General features: G+C 34.8%; 1 protein-coding gene across 5 annotated transcripts in view; it reads left to right on the top strand.

Annotated features, from left to right (window-relative positions):
- Positions 1 to 22,246, top strand: part of LOC105203442 (protein spire) — a 330,825-nt gene that overhangs the window by 149,746 nt on the left and 158,833 nt on the right. For all 5 annotated transcript variants that reach the window (XM_039455090.1, XM_039455089.1, XM_039455093.1 and 2 more), the window contains one exon: positions 21,073 to 21,214. In XM_039455090.1, the coding sequence (XP_039311024.1) occupies positions 21,073 to 21,214 (142 nt within the window). The remainder of the gene's footprint in view (positions 1 to 21,072; positions 21,215 to 22,246) is intronic.

Raw genomic sequence — 22,246 nt, 5'->3', positions numbered from 1 at the left:
ATTTATATTTTGAATGCCAATAGTAAGCGTCACGAAGAATGGATTTTATTAATCCATAGCGCTTATCCAGATTTTGCCTACATTTCGTTGTCTATGAAAATTATTTTGAAATACATGATATTTTAACAGAAAGATTATAAAGAATTCTGATGAAACAATAATATATCAGGTAATATAAATATTATTTTATTATTTTTTTTATTAGTTAGGAGATCCAAACCTACGTTGTCAATCTTTTAGACAGAACTTAGACTTTGTGACGCATTAATAATAAATATTTTTATTATATTATACAGGTTAAGAGAAAGTGAATTTTTATATGTTAAGTTTTTTTTTTAACGAGAATTTAATAAAAAAGGATTAAGAGATGAAGCTATTTCTTCCTTTACAGCTTTATTAGAAATAGAAAAAATTGTGGATATTAATAATAATGAGCAGCAGCAAATGAATCAAGACAATATTTTTTTAGTAGATAGCAAATCAAATCAGGATAGTAGTTGAAACGATCCCGCTTTGCGTACGGGCGGTGGTAACGGCGGCGAGAGCGCAAGGGATTGCAGGGAGAGAATTAATTACGTACGCAATGTTTTTTCGGTGAAAAATATATTGGATTTATTGCAAAAAATAATTGTGAGAAACACAAAAAAAATAAAGAAAATGATAATGTAACATAAATGAAAATAAAGGAAATACTGGATGCGATATAAAAGAGCAAAAATAATGAACGCAATATAAAAGAAAGTAACAGAAAATAATAATGCAATGTAAAAGAGAATAATGGAAATAGTATCAAAGAGACGGACGGAAAACGGACAGACGATTCGTGGAATTATTTATTGCATAGACGGTCAGAAATTTAAATTCGGAGACTATTTACAAAAAACAGGTGCCTAGGGTACGGTCTAGCGGCGTCGTGCGCGTGTACCGAAGTGTTCGCGTTATCCAGCGATCAGCTGTGAGGCTATAAATAATCTCACGCTGTTTACGACGCCTTGAGCGCTCGTAGGCCGGACGGCCGCGCGGGCGATAGCATGTCGCGAGATCAGCTGATCTGAAAACCGGCGCGACGCGTGGCGGTTAATACCGCTGCTAGGTTTCGTCGAGTGGCAACGCCCACGCCAAGAGCACTTGGTAGAGGCGCGGAATTCCCGCACCTTTGGTCGTTGCCGAGAGCAGGAAGCTGGAGCTGACTTTATGTTGAGCAGGCAAGATCGCTTGCCGGAGCCCAAGTTGCTTGAGCCCACGGTACTCAACGGAAAAGCGGGAGCAGTCACTGGCGGAGAGTACTCCGCGAAAGCCAAGGCGCTTGACTTCTTTTCGGGACCTGGGTGACTTCTTCTGGTCGGACGGATCAGGAAGAAGAGAGCCACGAGAAGTGCGCTCTCCGTACTCTGTATACCCGAGCTTGGTGGTAGGGGAATGCTTGAGAACGGTCGGAGGCGAAGCCAGCATCCCCGCCACTTGAGATCGGGCACGGCAAAGCGGCGTGCTCTCGATTTTTCGAGATCGGCGACGACTGCGCGTGTGCGTCTACATTGCCGTCGCGCGGATCCTTTGCTCGAATGCGCTTGAACGTGAAAAAGTATTATTGGCGCGTTGCGCCTTGTCGCTGCTGTCCGGCGGATGTTTGGCCGGACAGCGTGGGACGATGGACGGTCCGGGTGGTGGCAACAGGGCGATTCATTATATAGTGATGAAACTTTACCAAGTAACATATCTGTTTCGTCTTCTGCATCTCCGTCAGTTTTACAATTAAGTTTGTCTATTTATCATGAAGTGCAAAGTAAAAACATTAATATAATTTTTTTCTTTTGTTTTTTCTTCCTTTTTTTAAGTATTATGTATTAAAAAATTTACTAAAATTATTTTCTTAAATGAATAAGTGAATTCTTAAATGATAAATAGATATTTACAAAATATTAAATAAACGTAAAAGAAAAGTTAACTGAAATTATTTCGTTAAATAAATAATTAATGAAGACTATATTACAAAAATATTAAATAAACGTCACACAAATCGTTATAGAAATCATTTTTTCAAATTAATAATTTGTAACAACCCGTATTTTAATTGCGCTCAGCCGCATAACTCGTCGGGATTTACAGAGCACGATTTCTGGATTTGACAGAATTAGACACTTTTTGTAATGTTAACTAAAAATAACTTGATTTACTCAAGACAGTAATTGTGTGCTATGTGGTATAAATGATAATAAGTGCGATCGACAAATTAATGCAGATAGATAGACGCAAACGTGAATATTCTTATATAGATAACGAAGCGGGTATGTACACAGTCAGTACATGAACGGGATGACCGTACAGAAATATTGGAGTATAAACGCACAGTAGAAATAATGCAGAAGTATAATACAACGGACTCGTTTTACAGTTATAGAGCGGCACCGGTAAATTTACGTGCGTCAGCAGTACAATTTGTTGGTAGCGGTCGTAATGCTTGAAGCGCATATAATTATGCCGGAAGGACGGTTTCCTAATACGAGGCGATATACGCATGGTATCCCAGAAATACTATATCTCGACTTGCAATCTAATCGCGTTTGCCTTCTAGCGGCTCGAAATATAATACTCGGTGCGGCCTATTGTTTGGCGATCAGTTGTTCGTGCTATTAATAGACGACTTGTGTGTCGCAGATGCTTTTTTTACGTGATCTACGCGTATGATGTCGGGCGCGTTCGAGATTGGCGGGCGCGCGGTAGAGGACGCGACGCAACCCACGAGTACACGGCCTTTAATTCTTGACTTAAGGTTTTCACGATTTGTGATTCAGAATACAACGAATATGCCAAGTGTTCTTGGCGGAGGCAAAGACGCATTACCTCATGGTTGTTTAGCCGCTACTTAAAGCTTGGTTTAGGTGTTCTAAAACCAACGGGCAAGTACACTTGCCTGAGCTCGAGCACGTTTGAGCCCGACATCGGCGGAAAAGACGGATATTGGATGGTAGTCACTGAGAACTCTCGGCAAAGGCTTTACCCCGGGAGGCTACCACGAGAGGCTTCTTCGGAGAGATTAGACGGCGAAGTATTTCTTTCGAATAGTCGGCGGAGAAGAGCGTAGCATCATACTGCTCCAGCTCTTTTATATCCGAATCTCGAGAAGTCGAGGATGTTCGTCGGCTTCTCAGATCATTTCGGATCCAGCATCCTTGCCGCTCGAAATCGGGTGGAGAGAATGATCGGCGCACGCCAGGGTTAGGTGCGAATCACGCTAGCCGGTGTACCGATTCGGCTTAACGCTTGTGTGCGGCGAAATGATTGGCGCGCTCTCGATGTTCGTGATCGCGCGGTTTTGGAAGTTTTATTGGCGCGATGCGACTTCTTGTCGGGCGGTTATAGACGATGTTCAGTTCGAAGAGTAGTAAAAAGGCGGTTTGTTACAAATTAATGACACAAATATTTACAAAATGTTAAATTACGTTTTTTAAAAAATGTTTACTTAAATCATTTTATCAAATGAATAATTTATGAAACTTTATCTGAAACAATTTTTCCTAAAATGCTTAGTTTTTGAGATATTTTGCCGTCTCTTTTTGATCATCCCTGTATAATTGCATAATAAAACAGTTATAATATTTTAACGTTACAAAGACAACAGGTATAGAAGAATACGAATCAAGCATAAAAAAAGTATAAAGACATTCACTTCAAATTATTTTTAAAACTTGAATTTCTCAGAAACTCAAGTATTTAATTTTATAATAAATTATTCTCATAGAATATAATAAGAAAAGATACTTTAAAAATCGGTACATTAAAGCCTGATTCAAACTGCACAAAGCAGTAATTAAGCGTCCTGTATCAGCTAATTAAACCTTGCCCCTTACTGCGTATAGTCTGAATCGGGCTTAAAATCATATTAAAAGGAGTTTAAAGATTTTCTAAGCCATATCACAATAAAACTCATTTTTAAGATATTTTGCAATCCTTTTATGTCCCGAATTTTGACATGTATCTGAAAATAATTTTTAAAATGCTTTACAGATAATCCTTATAAATGTATGTATTTTTGCTGCGACACTGTCAAATACTCGTAGCCGAAGAAATTCCAAAAATTGGTTATTATTATGTTTATTATACAAGATTAAAAATATTTCTAATTATAATTTTTTGTGCAATAATAATTTATTGCCGTTTTTATCGCCTACAACGATTAATCGTTATCTTTGTAATATTATTGTAACAATAGAACTGGATTTGATCCCCAATTTTTTGAGTTATTTTAAAATAAGTTGCATTCGCTTAATGATCTTGCAAAAAATGACCTTATATTTGATGAGATACAAGTAAAGAAAAGTCTTGTTGCAAATGCGAAAACTTTAATATAAGAAGGATTGATCAGTGAAAACAATTCCACGGATGTAAAGAACATGGCTAATCATGCGCTAGTTTTATTTACTTCTTTTGCTGATAAATTTTAACAACTAATCTTTGTTTATGTTGGAGCCACTAAAAGGCGAGTGTTAGCTCAGTTAACATTATAAGCGATAATATATTTAGAAGAAGTCGGTGCTCGAGTCCATGATATTATTTGCCACAGCACTTCCACAAATACAAAAATGTAGGAAAAATTTGGAATTTTTAGCGAAATTTGGAATACTTGCCATTTTGTTGAAAATCCTGTTGATCAAAACAGAAATATATACAGGATGTTCCACAATCTATAGTCAAGATTTTAATAACGTATTCCTTATTTAAATATAAGACAAAAATCTTGTTACGAAAATGTCGAGGCTATAATACTTTTTAAATGAGAAGCATTTACAGTAGGTGAATCAGGTAATCTAAAGATCGCTCAGTGACGGTACAATGACAGTGGGTGCTTTTGCACTTTTGTAAACTTGTTATAACATTGAAGTAATTTACAATGATACTGAAATGCTTTATTGATTGAATCATATTTAAATATAAATTAATATATGCATTATACATGTCACGATTATATAAAAATATTACAGGATATTAAAAATAATTATAATAAATTGTCCAAATTCACGAGATGTCAATGATTTACAATATATACGTCATACAACTCGGCAATACTTAATAAAAAATGTGTTGATAGGAACGCAAAATTTTTTTACACATAATTACCATTTATATGAAATAATGTTTCATATCATTACATCATACTACGATATTTATATTTCCCAATAGGCACATTGTGCGAATATTATTTTGTGGTATCACGAATTGACGAAAATTTTGAATAATTGCGTTAAAATGATACATTATAACGCAGCAGTTTTGTCGAAATAAAGTTTTTAAATAACATTCGTCAAAAATCAAATAAAAAAGTACACAAATTTTCAATAATTTTGTTACCATTCAATGATCGTTCTATTTCTATATTTTCTTGTGTATTTTTCTTTGTAGAAAATTATCGTCAAAATAACGCCACACTTAATAAAAAATTGCTATATTGAAATAAAGTGACTGAATCATTATTTGCATTGTCATGAAATCGTCAATCATGCTTCAGTAATTTAGAAACTAATTCAAAATTGTATCAAATCGAGTAATAATGCATTACAAACCGTTAATTGGATTACATTTTTTTCTATAACATTTGTTACAAGAAAGTTAATAGTCTTGTGACAGAAACTTCAAACTATAATTAAAAATCAATTATATTATAGCTTTCCAATTAATTTTTTTTACGGATTATTTTGTATTTCCAGATTTGATTTAATATAATATTTGATTATTGACTCAAAGTTTGCTCATAATCAAATTCTCATAAGTAAGTTAATTGAGTAAACAATTATCAAAATTTTACAAAAAGTCAACACTCTTACATCTATTTTTGTAAATGTATATACATAATTGTTGATTATAATTTTTATGCTAGATTTCGTTGTACAATTTAATAAATGATTGTGCTATCGGAGTTTGTATAACAATATTTATTAAAAAATTTTTACAGCATATGCTCAAAGTGCGCTCCTCCTAACTCTATACAAAGTCGTGCTTTTTCAATTAAACTTGAACAAAATTTGTATACTCCTTTATTTGATTTTTGACAAATGTTATTTAAAAACTTTATTTCGACAACACTGCTGCGTTATAATGTATTATCTTAGCGTAATTATTTAAAATTTTCGTCAATTTGTGATTATACAAAATAATATTTGCACAATGTGTCTATTGAGAAATATAAATGTCAAAGTATGATATAATATGAAACATTATTTCATATAAATGGAAATGTAATTATGTTGTTATAGTCAAGCTATAACTCAGCGCATGGCAACCGTAAACAGATCACCATGCCTCGAATTAAAATACTTGCTAACCATTTTCGTGATACGATAAAACAATCAGAGAGTCCTGAAACCTGAAAGACCCAACGGGCATTGCCGAAATTGTGTCACGAGGGCGCTGACCATTCAGAAGTAATTGCGCCAAGCAGCGGCTTAGCGCAATCACTTTAGTATAAGAAGACCGCCCGACAATCGAGTGGCGGAATAGTGATAATCAAGTGTCCGTACATCATACATCTATTTGTGCAATACACAAGCAGGCACCATCCACCTCGAGAGCTCCACATATAAGGACCAACACCGACACTGTAGTTACGCCTATTAACGTAGGATGGGATTTGATAGCGCACGGTGCGATAGCCCACCAACCAATCATCTTGACTTATCTAACCCAACCAACGGAAAAACTCTAGGCATCGGCCGCTGTAAGTGGTGGTGTGCTATTGATCCCGTGTGCTATCGGGATCTGCCCTTTAACGTATACTATCGTCTCAAGCGGTACATACACGTTGTAACACGAGCTTGTGCTTGTGAATGATAGCAGACTGTGTCGAAATAAACGACTTTATTTCAAACGGACTTTTCCTTCTGTAAGTCTTTTCACCAGCCCTTTGTCTGCTCTTCTTGGCGTCAATCGGGCTTAGGTCCGACTTTGTGCGATCAAAAGCACAACATTGGTGTCAGAAATATAAGGATAACGACGCCAAAGGGGGCAAACAAGGAACCTTTGCGAAAAAAGCCACAACGAGGAAAAGGGCAAGCCAGAGCGAAACATCTCTGCCAAGTCCCGAGAAGGTCCGCCGCAGACCCATGAATCAAAGAGCCATTGAGGCCACTGAGTCATTGAGCCGCAGAGCCATCGAGCCGCCGAGCTGGAGAATCATCGAGCAACGAGCCATTGAGCCGCGAGCTACCGAGCCACCAAGCAGCCGTGCCGCCGAAACGCCGAGTCAACGAGCCAACAGTCTGCAGAGTTGACAAGGCCAGCGCTGACCCATTGCCCTACTAAGATAAGCCGCCGAGCATCAGATTACACAGCGTAGAACGAGACAACAACATGCGAGCGCCCAACATAGCCGTACTGTACGTCATCCATACTTTTCTTACTTCCGCACATGTCAGATGAGACAAGCTACTCACTGACCGTGAGTGGAATGGAAATACTTAACCCACCTAACGCGAGTGAAGTAAAGCAAAACGCGCCTAAACAAACGCTCCGCAACGCAGATAAAGCGCTAACCGAGTCCATCAAGTACGACTCTACCCGCGCGATTACCGAACGCCACTTTAAAATCCGACTGTTTGACTTTAGCCTAATTGACAACGACAATACTAACGCGACGGAAACGGAACTACAGTTCCATGCCAACTTCCGCTTGGCACGTTTCCCCGTTAGAACGGCCGCAGAACTGAGTAATCCCGGCCTGTCTAATGCAGCAACACAACAAATGCAGGATCTCCTGGATGCCGACCCAGATGAAAATTTGACACTACAAGATGTCATGCGCGAGATACGAAGATTACAAACACGGATAGATCAAAATGAGACTCAAGCTCGCATTCCGCAAAATATCACGGCCCGCCGACTAAGCTTTCACGAACGCGCATTTGATACTACGCACGATCGATACTCGCAGGATATAAAGAACTAACGAGGGTCCACGATCACCTTTTTACCGCTAAAAAATGCTAGAAACAGGATACCCGAGATAGACGGTACCAAGCAAAACCGCGTAAAAAGTTTATAAACGTAAGTACTTACGCTATGAAAAATATTCATCTCACAGAGGAGCATACGTTACTGGAAGCCATTTTGTGCACCAAATTCAAAGACAAAGCAATGACCGACTTTCAAACGTGCGAAATTCATAGTTTAAATTCGAACAAGAGTATCTCGGAAAAAGAAATACAGCCCACCTGCAAATAGAATTTATCTCGCTAAAACAACGACACAATGAAAGTGCCCAAGACTTTGGCTGTCGCGTGGACCAACTAGCAATGGAGATATTTGAGTCCATGGAAGAAGCGGAAGAACACACCGTGGAGCAAAAACAGGCGATATTAGAAAATATTAAAGAGTTGGCTCTTCGCAATTACCAAACAGGGTTACACGAAGATATCAAGTTATTTATGAGCTCTCAGCGCTATATATCTCTGCAAAGGCGATAACGGGCGCCATAGCGAAAGAAAAAGTTAAAGAGTCTAATAACCGTAGTAACACGTTTACAAGTAAAAATAGAATCGCCGAGACGCATACAATGCAAAAAATCCGGAAAAAATGGGCATTACGGCCAAGTTTGCCGAAGCAGTCGCTATGTAAATCACTTTTCCTTGCCAAAACCAGAAGGACGACCGTGTGTGAACACAGTGGAGAAATACCGCAATCATTGCAGAAAACGAGGGTATACCAGATAAGAATGTTGGTCTTTAAATGGCCGTCCCGAAAAGGTAGAGAACTTTTCACGCTCAGCCCCGAACGGGGAAAAACACAAGAGAAAATAAGAGAGAGAACAATCATGAGAAACGGTAAGCGATAAAAACCGCTGATGCGCCAAGTAGCGAGGAAGAAGAAAGAGATAAGAACCCGCCGCATAAGCGAATAATCGTCTCTTATTGCATAACGCATTTGCGCGCACCACGCGCCGAAAACAGGCTAGACTTAATTTTATTACCAGTACAGGAAGCAGCCCGAAACAAAATCGAATTTCTATTTGACACAGGGGCAACAATCTCATTAATTAAGTTGAAAATTTTAACAGACGAAACAGAAAAAATGGAAGAAAAAATTCAGCTTACCAGAATATCGGGTCATTCTATAACAACGATTGGAAAAGCATACATTCTTATAGTAGATAACAAGCTCAGAAAACACCGTGTCTATGTCACCCGAGATGATGTACTATTTACCTATGAAGGCATCCTCGGAGTCGAATTCGATTTCATCCGAAAAATAAAGCGACGTGTAATTATGACACGAAGCAGGTAATAATAGGCGAGACTCGATTTAAACTATACCTATACAAAAAAGTAACATTAAAATCGCGCAGCGAAATACTGCTTCAAATAATTACGAATACTAACAAAACGGGGATTACAAGGAAAAAAGAGACCGCGCCAGGAGTGTATATAGGCAAATGTCTAATAATCCCATACAACTATACGGGCATAAAAAGTATGATAAACACAACAGACGTACCCGTAAAGATAACGACGCCGCACGTGGCATTTGATACGATAGAGGAAGAAGACGACGAAGAAATGAATAACGCATACGAGCAGGAAAACGAAAGCAAACCGTCACAAGCGAAAAGACATGAACAATTATGACAACTACTGCACATTTAAATACAGATGACTGGAAAATTTTAATAGAAATTTGCAAAAAATTTTTTGATATTTTTTTCTCGAAGGGGACCCGCTCACGTGCAACCCAGCAATAACACATGAAATTAATACGCGCACAGATAGCGCACCCTTAAACATAAGACCGTACCGTTTGCCAGAAGAACATAAGGTCAATAAACAAATAGACAAAATGCTAAAAGATGGGATAATTAGACCAAGTGCAAGCCAGTGGAATGTGCCGATATTAGTAGTACCTCCCCCAAAAAACTGACGCGTCCAAAAAACGAAAAATGAGAATAGTAGTATATTTCAGAAAATTGAATGATATAACGATAGGCGATTCATTTCCGTTACCAAACATAACAGATTTATTAAATCAGCTAGGCAGCGCCAAATATTTTACGACATTAGACCTAGCGTCAAGGTATCATCAGATGGTGGAAAAAGACAAAGGAAAAACAGCATTTTCTACTTTGTACGGGCACTATGAATATAATAGAATGCCAGTCGGATTCAAAAATGCGCCGGCGACGTTTCAACAGTTAATGAATTTTGTACTTGTCGGCGTGCAAGGTATCAGATGTCTTGTATACTTAGACGACATCGTCATATACGGACCAAGCCTACAGGAACATAATCGCCGAGAAATATTCTAGCAATTAAAGAAACACAATTTAAAGCTCCAAATAGACAAGTACGAATTTTTAAGAAAATAAGTAAACTATGTAGGACATATAATTACAGAGGAAGGAATAAGACCAGATCCAAACAAAATAGTAGCACTAAAAAACTTTCCGACGCCAAATAAAGTTAAAACATTTCTGGGCCTAGCAAGATACTATAGAAGATTTATAGGGTTTTTAGCAGGATTTATAGAAAATTTTTCAAGAATAGCGAAGTCATTAAGCATGCTAACACAAAAAGATAAAAAATTTTGGACAGTGACACAACAGCACGCGTTTGAATCTCTCAAGGAAAAGCTGACGACAGCACCGGTGTTACGTTACTTGGACTTTAAAGAAACATTTATAGTGACCACCGACGCATCCGACTATGCGATAGCAATACTGTTACAAGGACCGATTGGACAAGATCGCCCAATAACATACGCTAGTCGAATCCTAGGCAAAGCGGAACCAAACTATAACACAACGGAGAAAGTGCTACTAGCCATCGTATAGGCGGTAAAGTATTTCTGACCATACCTATATGGAACTTACTTTAAAATTATTACAGACCACAAACTGCTGACATGACTGTTTAGCGAGAACGACCCAGGCTTGCAGCTAAGACGGTGCAGACTCAAATTAAAAGAGTATGACCAGGAAATCATCTTCCGAGCCGGAAAAAGAAACACAAACGCCGATGCCCTGAGTAGAAACTCGACCACGAGTCAGATGAACAGCAAAAAGAGAAAAAATATACAGAAGAGGAAGAGAAACAACTAGTATACGAATACCACGATGCATCTACAGGAGGGGATTAAAGGGTAGAACGCACCGAAAACCGTCTAAAAATGGAATACAAATGGAAAGGCATGACTAAAGGAAAATCACATCGCAAAACGTGAAAAGTGCCAAAAGAATAAACTAACAAGAAAACAAAAAGCGCCACTTGTAATTACAAATACGCCGACAAAACCATTTCAGAAATGCGCCCTAGACATAGTAGGACGTTAACAGTGACGGCCTCAGGTAATAAATACTTACTAACATTTCAAGACAACCTAACAACATTTGGGACAGGTATATCAATACCTAATCGGGAAGCAGCGACAATTGCAAAAGAATTTACGATGAAAGTCATATTAGAATACGGAATATCCAAAATAGTACACAGATCAAGGGAAAAAGTTTATAAATAATCTATTTAAAAACGTATGTAAGTTATTATAGATAAAAAAGGTGTAGACAACGGCATGTTGTGCTTTTACTTGTACAATGTTGGACCTAGCTCCGATTGCCTGTTGGGTTTTCAGATTTTTGGGTTCTCTGATTGTTTCATCGTGTCACGAAAATGCTTAGCCAGTGTTTTAATTTGGGGCATGGTGACCTGTTTATGGTTGCCATGCGCCGAGTTACAGCTTGACTAAAACAGGCATACCACCCTGAAAGTAATTGTAGCCTAGAACGTTGGCGGAATATCTAACGCCACTACATCAATGCAGAACAGACCGATTGGGACAAGTGGATTTCCTATGCGATGTTTGCATTCAACACGACATTACACACAGCCACCGGATACACTCCGTTTGAACTAGTGTACGGGAACAAGACCACGTTACCCACGGCGCTATTAAAGACGCCAGGAATAACGTACAGCTATGACGATTACGCACAAGAGTTGAAGGAAAAAAATAAGAGGTGCGAACCAGATAGCACGAGAAAACTTCAAGGAAGAAAAAACCAAAGCAAAAGAACACTATGCAAAACAAAGAAACAACTTATAAAATTGGAGATAAAGTCTTACTCTATGACGAGACACTACGAAGAGGAAGATCAAAAAAGTTAGAAGCACTGTGGATTGGACCCTATACAATAATAGAAAAACACGACGACGTGAACTACACAATTAAAATAGGACGAAGAAAAATACGGGTACACACGAATAGAATAAAACAATATATAGAGCATTAAAAGAAAAAACACCGCAAAGAAAAACACGGCTATACACAAAAATTTATCTTTTTTTTGCTCTCTCTCTCTTACTTTTCTTTCTGCTAAAACGCGCCGTGAAGAAAACGCGCAACACACATATATACACATACACACGCACGCACACACACACACACACACACACACACACACACACACACATATACACACACACACACACACTGTCAGTCACATACACTTTTACACACACTCATACTTACACGCGCGCGCGCACGCACACACACACACACACACACACAACCAGAAAAACGACACGACGCTCCACAAACAAGACAGAGAGCGAGAAGAAAAAAAACGTCACACACAAGACGAAGACGAACACACTAAGCAACAAGATAACGGGTAAAGAAAAAAAATAAGCAAATAAGACAGAATCGAATAAAACCTAGGAAATAAAATATAATTAATAATTAAAAATACAATTTGGTTCTTAAGTCGATTTTTTATTTCGTAACATTGTCAATCGATAGAATATATTTAAATATATTTGTAACTTTTTTATTTTTGCAATCTACTCTTTATTTATAAAATTATAGCAATTTTAAAACACAGTTGGGCGTTTGATTGTTTGAACGCTCCGGAATTGCCCGAGATTATCCGAACTCGAAAATGACGTCACGATGTTGTTGCCGAAAGCATAGTATGTATGCACATAATACTCAGTACAGCTGTATGCTCAATTTTTATTTAATTTGAACTGCTGTACTGTTATTACAACAAATAAACATAAGTTATTGATAGTATTTTGTGTCCTTAAGCAAAAATATTACGAAAAGTGCACTCGCTAAAGTATTTGTGACAGTACTACGCGAAGAAGCAATAAGGTAGTTGTGGTTTCGATTGGCTCGACGTCCGCATGAATCAACAAAATCGAATTATTTTTGTTGTGATGATCATTTTGTTGTAAATATTCAATATCAAACCATTATTTCCATTAGTATCTATATTTCTAAAGTTTTGAGGTTAGGTTTTGAGGTTAGGTTATGAGAATAGTATCTAAGAATGACATGTTGTAAAAATAATTCTTTTGTTGATATTTTTTAATTAAAAGATGACATGGAAAATTATATTTGTTTCTCTTCAATGGGTGGGCCTATAAAAATGAAATCGGGAGTTATGCCACATATTTTTTCCTGTCAACTCAATAGAGAACGAACTGCAAATTATTCCTTTCATCTTACTGACAATGAGATACAAAAGAGGTTACTGATATTTTGGCTGCAGGATACTCTTCGTTTGATGTTAGAAATAAATGAACTTATATTGCAGTTTTTGCATTCCCTAACTTCAACAGCGTTGAATTTGTCATTTTCCTTAATAAACTCACAAACCATAAATACGTCTATTTTAAACAAATTTGTTAAATCAGCTTTAATAAAACCTGATTCTAAAATATTTGCCATATTTGAAACTACTTTTTGTTTATAATTTAATAATAATAATTGTGCGAAACTATCACACAGCAGAAGGCTCGAAGCGCGCGGAAAAGGAACAACGTTGTGACGTCACGCCAATAGCGATGCGTTTTCATCCATTTGAAATTCTATGAATATTTGAACTTTATTATTAAAAAAATATTAACAAATTAACTGATTTTATTTTAATAAATTGTTATCATAGTACTTATATTTTAATAAAACAATTAAATTTTCCAATTCAAAAATTTATTTACGAACCCAATTGTTAATTTACTTTAGTTTTAATTGAAAATTGAAAGTTTATTTATTAATTATTAACTATATAATTGAGAATTAGAATTTTAACTATTAATTAGTTTAGTTGTTAATTGACGATTGTATTTTTAGTTATCAATTAAACAAGTCCGTAATTATTGATCACAGACTTATTTCTTAATTAGTAGATAATTAAATTAAAAATTTAATTAATTATTAGCAACCCTGATTAGAAGTAGCTGCTTCAGTGATTGATAAATTGAAATTTTTTGTTGAATATAGGATTATTAATAAGTTTAATAGATTTGTCAGAGTACATAAAGATAGAAATCAATTTGTTGATATAAATATTAACATTGTTCATAAAATTTACTGTAATAATTACGATGCCACTTGTGAGGCAGATTAACTATAAGAGATGATTAGGGGTAAGAATTAACCCTTAAACGCACCGATCCTATAAAATACGGAAACACATTTTTGGGTTTGGGAAACTTTTTCAGCTTTGAGAAGCTATAACTTTGACAATTAATATTTACGATTTTTTTAAAACAAAAGTTCAAAATTTCAGGAGTGTGACTGCACAATCGCCATTGTCGAAAAATAATTTATTGTGAAGTTATAAAAGAAAAACCATTAAGCAAAAATTAGAAATTGGTTAAAAATCCACTTTTCCTTCAAAAAATCATATCTTTGCAACAAAAAGCGTTTAAGGACTTTTAAATACGTTTTAAATACGTTTTAAACAGTCACACTTTCAAAATAAAATTTGGCAAAGTCATTTCTTTTAAAAAGTATAATTATGTAACATGGAGAATATGAAGTATTTTTGGGCATTTAAAAATCCACTTTAAAGAAAAAATCATATCTTTACAACAAAAAATTTTGAAGAACTTTACAATACGGCGTTTTAAAGCTAAAGATTCATACTTTCAAAAAAAAATTATGTCATTGTCATTTTTATTAAAAAATATACTTATGTAACAAGGCGAATATGAGGTATTTTTGATTAAATCGTATCTAAAATTGAAAATTGATGTGTTTCATGATATATTTCGGAAAAACTCTCTTTTCTATTCAGCATTTTGTAGTATTCCAACTTTAGACAGAGTATGTTTGCGAGTAACATCCGCAAACCGACCTGTTCGAACATATTTTGTCCAGCTTTTTTATGTAAAATACTCACAAAAGCAGTTTCACTTACACACTATATAGATCGCATTGACCCTAACGAAACTTTGCTGCCGTGCTGTTCGAATTGTAGTTGATCAAAAAAGTTGATCAACTATATCAATCGAAAGAGGAAATTTCAAACTTTTTTACGTCTTGGTCCGAACCTCTTATCTCAGTCCGTCTTCACATAGCAAGCGTTCAAAACTTCATATGGTGGTCTCTCAGACCCACTTACGTGTTTAAGGGTTAAAGAACACAAAAATAATAATATTCAGTGGTTTTTTGAGTAGTTTGCATCACAAAATTCAATCATACTTTTGAGCAGATAAAGTCACCATTTTTGACTCTGAATCTAATTTACATAAAGGACTCATTTCGAAGATGATTTATATCAAAGAACAAAAGAAGGGTATTAGTTTGAACAAAGATATTGAATTGTTTGAAAGCTCATATTTCATATGATTTAATAAGTAACCTTACGATAACATTTGTCAAATGATCTTGTTTGCACGCAGATTTTTATGTTTATATTTTGTCATTGATCTCTCTTGTTCTGTTCAATATATTCCTAATATTCATCAGATACTCTTTGTGAGTCTCATAAGCAGGAGTTGTTTTCGATTCGAAGCTTGATACAACAATTTTTGATTTTTTTTTTGCTTCTTTTTAATATTAACCTTTCATAAGAAAGAATTCATATTCAATTTAATAAGACGATAACCTTTCCTTGTGTACGCTTATTTTTACTTTGGTAATATATATATTCTAGAATTAACCTTTCTTGATTAGAAGTGTTTCCTTAATTCTACCTCAGATATCTAGTTTAACTCATTAACGAATGACAACTTGACCACATTTTGATTTCCACTCATTCTCGCTAATAAACAAAGAATAGTTGCGACAATGACGTTCCGATCATATTTTATCTGTAAGGATTACAGTGAATAAAAAAAATTTTGTTACACTTTTATTCTGACTTTTATTTTTACTGGATTGAAAACATTAATTTAATATTGCATTTTAATATTGCATTTATTTATTTAATTATTTATTTTTGTTTTGGTGCTGTGTCATCTTCGTTCTTGCTCTTGTGCATTCTGTTAATTTATGCTGATATTTGAGGTAAGGGTCAATTAATCTTAACATTGTCATTATAATATCGTTGCGCAGGTTTTTTGTATCATGTAATAATTGCGCAACAATACCATAACGACATTGTTGAGGATACAGAATCGATCTCTTACCAATAGTTTATAAATTTTGGTTCTCATTTGTTTATTATATTGGGTGTACAACTTAATTTTCGGTCCGTTTTTTTGCTTGAAAAACGCATTTATTTAAACGACAAAATGAATTAATATCTTATTCGAAGTATTGTCCATTGCTAGCCTACTTTTTCCCACCTTTCTGACAATTTATGGATTCCGTCGCGGAAGAAACGTTCATCTTTTAAAGCCAAGAACTGAGCCAATTTTTGATCTCTGTTCTGAAGTGAAGCGTATTCTAATCAAACCCTCGGCTGAAACAAGTGGTAGTCGGAAGAAGCAAGGTCTGGGCTATAAGGCGGGTGAGCCAGAACTTCCCATTTGCTATTTTCCAAATAGTTTTTAACCGGAACAGCAACATGAGGCCGAGCGTTGAAAGCGGTGAAAGATTATGGACTCGTGTCTGGTCGTATATTCTGGACATTTTTTGGCTATAGTTTGCTTTAAACGGATCAATTGTTGCCTGTAGAAGTCTCCCGTGATGGTTTGGCCAGGTTTTAGCAGCTCATAGTGGATTACACTCTTCTGATCTCACCAAAGACAGAGCATTATCTTGGCACAATGGATTTGGTTTCGGCGTTAATGTTTCCGGTTCGCCAGGCTTTACATACGATTTTTTACGTTTTGAGTTGTCGTAACGCATTTTTCGTCCCCGGTAATGATTCGATGCAGACTTTTTTTTTGTACCATTTAAGCAACATTTCGGACATGCAAAATCGTCGTCCGATATCTCTCGGTTTCAATTCGTATGGAACCCAATTTCCTTGCTTTTGGATGTATCCCGTGGCTTTGAGTCGTTTTGAAATAGCTGGTTGAGTTTTAATGTTTTTGCGAGCTCTTCTTGCATTTGACACAAATCGAATAATGTTTCTAATTCTTTATCTTCAAACTTTTGGTTAATTCGAACGCTCTTTGTCTTCAACATTAAAATCACCACTTTTAAATCGTCGAAAACATTCTCTGCAAGATTTATCCGATGGTGCAGATTCATCATACACTTCCACAAGCATTCGAAGCGCTTCAGCTGTGCTTTTCTTCCAATTAAAACAGAAAACTAAAACCTCCCGCAAATGCTGCTTAGTTACTACAAAAGTTGACATATTCAACATAGTAAAAGCTAGGTTTTTTATGAAACTCAAAGCGATATGTACTGAATATTATTGACAGATGTCTAACTTTCTTCCAGTTGAAACAGAAAATTAAAACTTCCCACAAATGGCCCTTACAAAAAAGAATTATTGCCGATTACACATAGATATTACTGATAATTACATAGGAATATTAGTGGATATTTTGTACCACTGTATGTTGAAATATATTACTCTAAAATATTACTGTCAAAATATTACTGCCTAAATAAAAGAGGCTTTTTGGATTAATTTCAGTAGTTACTGGTATGACGACAATATTTTAATAATGATTTCCAGTTAATTTTAAAAGAAAATTAGTAGACACAGTGATCAAAATATATTGTTCTTGTTTTTCACCACTGAAATAGTAGTAAATATATTGTTGATTGAGCCCAATAATTTTTGTTTTATAATTAACTGAAAATTATATTACTAAAATATTGTTACTTTATTAGTAACTACTGAAATTATCCTAAAAGGCCTCTCCCATAGGATTTTTATATAATGTCATTTATACACGTCACAAATAATAAATGAATATATATACAATAATAGCTATTTATTGCATGCAATTTTACAAATATATATTGTACTTTTTATATAATATACTCATAATATTTATAAAATTATATATATTACAAGAAAACTGTATATACAGTATAAATTTACGTATATAATATTGTATAATACTAAACCAATAACTTATATTAAATATATAAATAATTACATTAAAAATATAAAAATAAATATAAATATAGCAATACGCTATTTCTCTTCCATGGCGACAAGCGAAATCGAGGAGTGAGTGCCTCGCAATTCGTTACTATATTTTTATATTTTTGCACCTGCTGCTTTACTGTAATAAATGTTTCAATGAATACTACCACACTCATTAAATTTTATTAAGATTTTAATAAAATCAGCAATTAGATATTGTTAGTGTTAATATTTATGGTGTGATTTTATATAGCTTTTCAAGTTTATTAAACTGTGCACCAAATAGATTCTCTCCTGGCTGAGGTATTATTTTTTACAATAATTTTTTTACAGATTTTTTAAGGGGGCGGAGGAAGAGTTTTCATTTTGATGCGAGTTAGCATCATTAATTAGTAAATTGATTTTTAATTTAATAAAAAGATATTACTATTAATTTAATTTGAAGCTATGATCGAAAAATATAATTTGGTGTGCAGTGAAAAGGTATATAAAATCAATACAATAAATATTGTAGTTCGTAGCTGTGACCGTTACGACACTTTGTTTATATTGTGTTTCAAATTAATTTATCAAAAATTAGAAGGTCATGTTAATTACCTTGATCATGTACCGTCATGTGCTTCGCCCGAAATTCGCCGGTGCCACATCTTTCACTATTACATATATTTATTACTTCAGAATGTTTTGATCGGCTAACATAATATAAGCATCGCCTCTATGTTTTGCACAAGCTGAAACAAAAATACTGTTACTAACAGATACATGGAAACTCAGTAGAGGAGAAGGAAGAAGATGAGTCTAACCTCACTTGTACATAATTGTATATATCACGAATTATTATGCAAAAAATTTACATATGTATAATATCTCCAATATTCTTTAATTTTTTTATGCTATATTAATTAAGAATGAAGAACATTATTGTGATAAATATTGCACACTTGAAAAGCTGGCACGCGGGAGGCACACTGCACACAAAGACAATCAAAAGGATGAAATTGCAGCAATCGCATGATATCGCGCGCGCACTATGCATCAACATTTGACGTTTGAAATCGACTTTAAGAGGATGCTAAAGTACCACGAATTACTGACATTTACAGTGCATTAAATATTTTTGGATTGGCTTTACAGAATCACAAAAACTTTTTTTAGAATTGAAATACGCGTAAAAAGAAAGGGTGCTCAGGTCAATTTTATAAGAAAATCGAACAAAAATTTAATAAATCATTAAAAATTCACTCGTATAGCCGTCACCTGAGGTTAACTTTACCTTAATACAGAAGTTGTGTAGCTCGTGCGTACAAAATGATAGTAGAGCACCCTTCAGAAAACATGCACGAATAACACTGACCTTGCAAAGTTACGATTGAACGCCTAACAAAAAAGATACGTTAATGTGCTTTTACCACGCGCATATTTCGCTCAGCGAAGCTGAACTGTCATAAACAGAGCAATATGGAGCCCAACAGTAGTTGATAGGACTTTTCGCAGATGGCGAAATAATCAAAAAACAAAGACAGATCTATGCAATGGACAAAGAGCAATAGCCTGGTCTTGCTCGAAAAATAATCTACAGTGATCTGTAGGACCGACGTCGAGGAAGTTCTTCTGTTACTTTAGCATCCTCTTAAGTCAACAATTTAAAGTCGACAAAAATCATCCTAAGTTAGCTAAACATCGACTTTAATAGCTGACTTTAAGTCGGCTGAAAAAAGTTGACTATTAGTCGACAAACAGTCATTTATGCTGTGTGAGATTTATATTATATATTTATGAAACATTTATTTAATCGAATTTATATTATTTTTGTATTTTTTATACAAAAATATTTTGCTGCTTTATTTGAAAAAAAATATTTAAAACTTCTAAATAATATAAAAAAATTTTTAAGTTTTTATATTTACAAGAATATTTTTAATATCCCTGCTCATATCATATAATAACATTAATTATTATATAACAATAATTAAGCGACATCCAGTAATATCTGCCTATAATTCGTACCCTCAGTAGTTATTACATATGCAATGATTTTTCTAGTGATACCCAACAGGCAAGTAATATCCGTCTGTATTCCATTGTTAGTAATTATTATAAGGGCAATAATATTTGCCTTGATAATTACAGAGCCACCAATAATAATCACACAGCCGCGTGTAATAATCACATGGCCGGCAATAGTTTTTTTTTTTTTTTTTTTTTTTGTAAGGGGGTGCTTATTTGAAATAAAACTCGACATTTTCAACGCAATAAAAATTAAACTTGTTGTGCAAAATCCAAAGGCTTGTAAACAATATTTGTTTGACAGATGTTGACACTTTACGATAGAGAAATAATTAGCTGTCGCCGTCAATCATTTATAGCACCTAGAGCCATCTTTTGAAAACGGACCGAACTAAGTTGTATACTCAATAATTATTGCTAATGAAGGCTTATAGCGATTTTGACTGGGACGCACCGGTTGCACATTTCAGGTGTCGGTGCAACTTTTGTGTTTAGCTAGTCAAATAATGCAGTTTTTCAATGGTGCCGTGTTCGTCTGGACTTGATACACCTCACAAGTGCATATTGGTTGTACACAAAGTGGACCTGAGAAAATAGTCGGAGTCAATTTGTATGCCACCGGTAAGGTGGCACACCGGTGCGTCCCAGCCGAAATAGCTATTAGAACACGAAACACGTTTAGAGTTATGTTTCATATTGATATTTATTTTATATTTATTTTGTTTAATTAAGTGTGCGTGCGTGTGTATATATGTAAAATATAAATGATTTGATAAAAATAATAGTTATATTTTACTGTGCAGGCTTCAGAAAGACGATTACGACCTTTACAAAAGGAAAGTACCTTGAGAGAATTACTTATGGAAAGTATAAAAAAGCCTCCAAAGCCTTTAAGATCTTCCAGTTCAAGACAAAATGCTTCCGAAATTGAGAAAACATCAATTTGTAAGTTTGCATATCTTGCAATATGTATTTATAGATGATAGGTATTATGTTATAACAATAAAAATAATATGCTGTTTTATTAAATTCTATATTATGTCGAAATACATACATACAAATATATTTGTGTGTATGTGCGTGTGCGTGTGTGTGTGCGCGCGCACGTGTGTGTGTGTGTGTGTGTGTGTGTGTGTGTTTGTATGTATGAATTTTGTAAGTGACGGAAAAATACGGAGTTGATTGGGATTTGAACTTGGGACCATAAGACAGCGTTCTTAATGCTAAGCTAAGCTATGATGCTTTCCTGAAACCGTAACTATTCCACTTGCTTAACAATATCTAACGTCATTACGGTCCTAAGTTTTTTACAATATATATTTAAAAAAAAGTTTAATTATGTTATATACTTCATAGTGATATACACTCGACAACAAAAAATTGGGAACACTTTCTAGACACCAAAAATTAAACTATTTTTAAATGGCTGTGCCTCGGCGAAAAATCATCGCAGATAAAAAATGAAAAAAGCATTTTGAAGTTTGAAGTTTTAACTTAAACGCTGAATCGACAGATTTTCTTTTAACTTCCTTGTTTTATGCAATAAAAAAGCACACTTTGTTTTGTTCCTTAAAATTTTGTATTTTTGACACTTTGTAGCTCGACAAAAGAATTTTTTTTTAACAATTTAAACATCGTTTCATAAACAACATTTTGCCTACAAAATGTTTTTCTTTATTTTTCTACAATTTTTTTTTGCTTGCGTTACGTAACTTTGAATCTAAACCTGCATGTTTTACAAATAATATCCGTACTCCGTGAAAAATCGTTGTAAACAAAAAATGAAAAAAACACTTTAAAGCTCGAAGTTTCAGCCTTAACATGCTATTAATACTTTAAAAAAATTTTTTTAATTTTTTATTAATTTTTCAAAAATGGTACACTGTTTTTTTTAATTACTTATTTTTGACAGTTGTAGCTTAAAAAAATTTTTTCTTGACAAATGCAATGCAAATGCCATAAAGTATGACATTTTCT

The sequence above is a fragment of the Solenopsis invicta genome, chromosome 11 (assembly GCF_016802725.1).
Source record: "Solenopsis invicta isolate M01_SB chromosome 11, UNIL_Sinv_3.0, whole genome shotgun sequence".
Lineage (NCBI taxonomy): Eukaryota > Metazoa > Arthropoda > Insecta > Hymenoptera > Formicidae > Solenopsis > Solenopsis invicta.
Note: the sequence above shows the minus strand (reverse complement) of the source record. Positions and strands in the feature narration are given on the sequence as shown.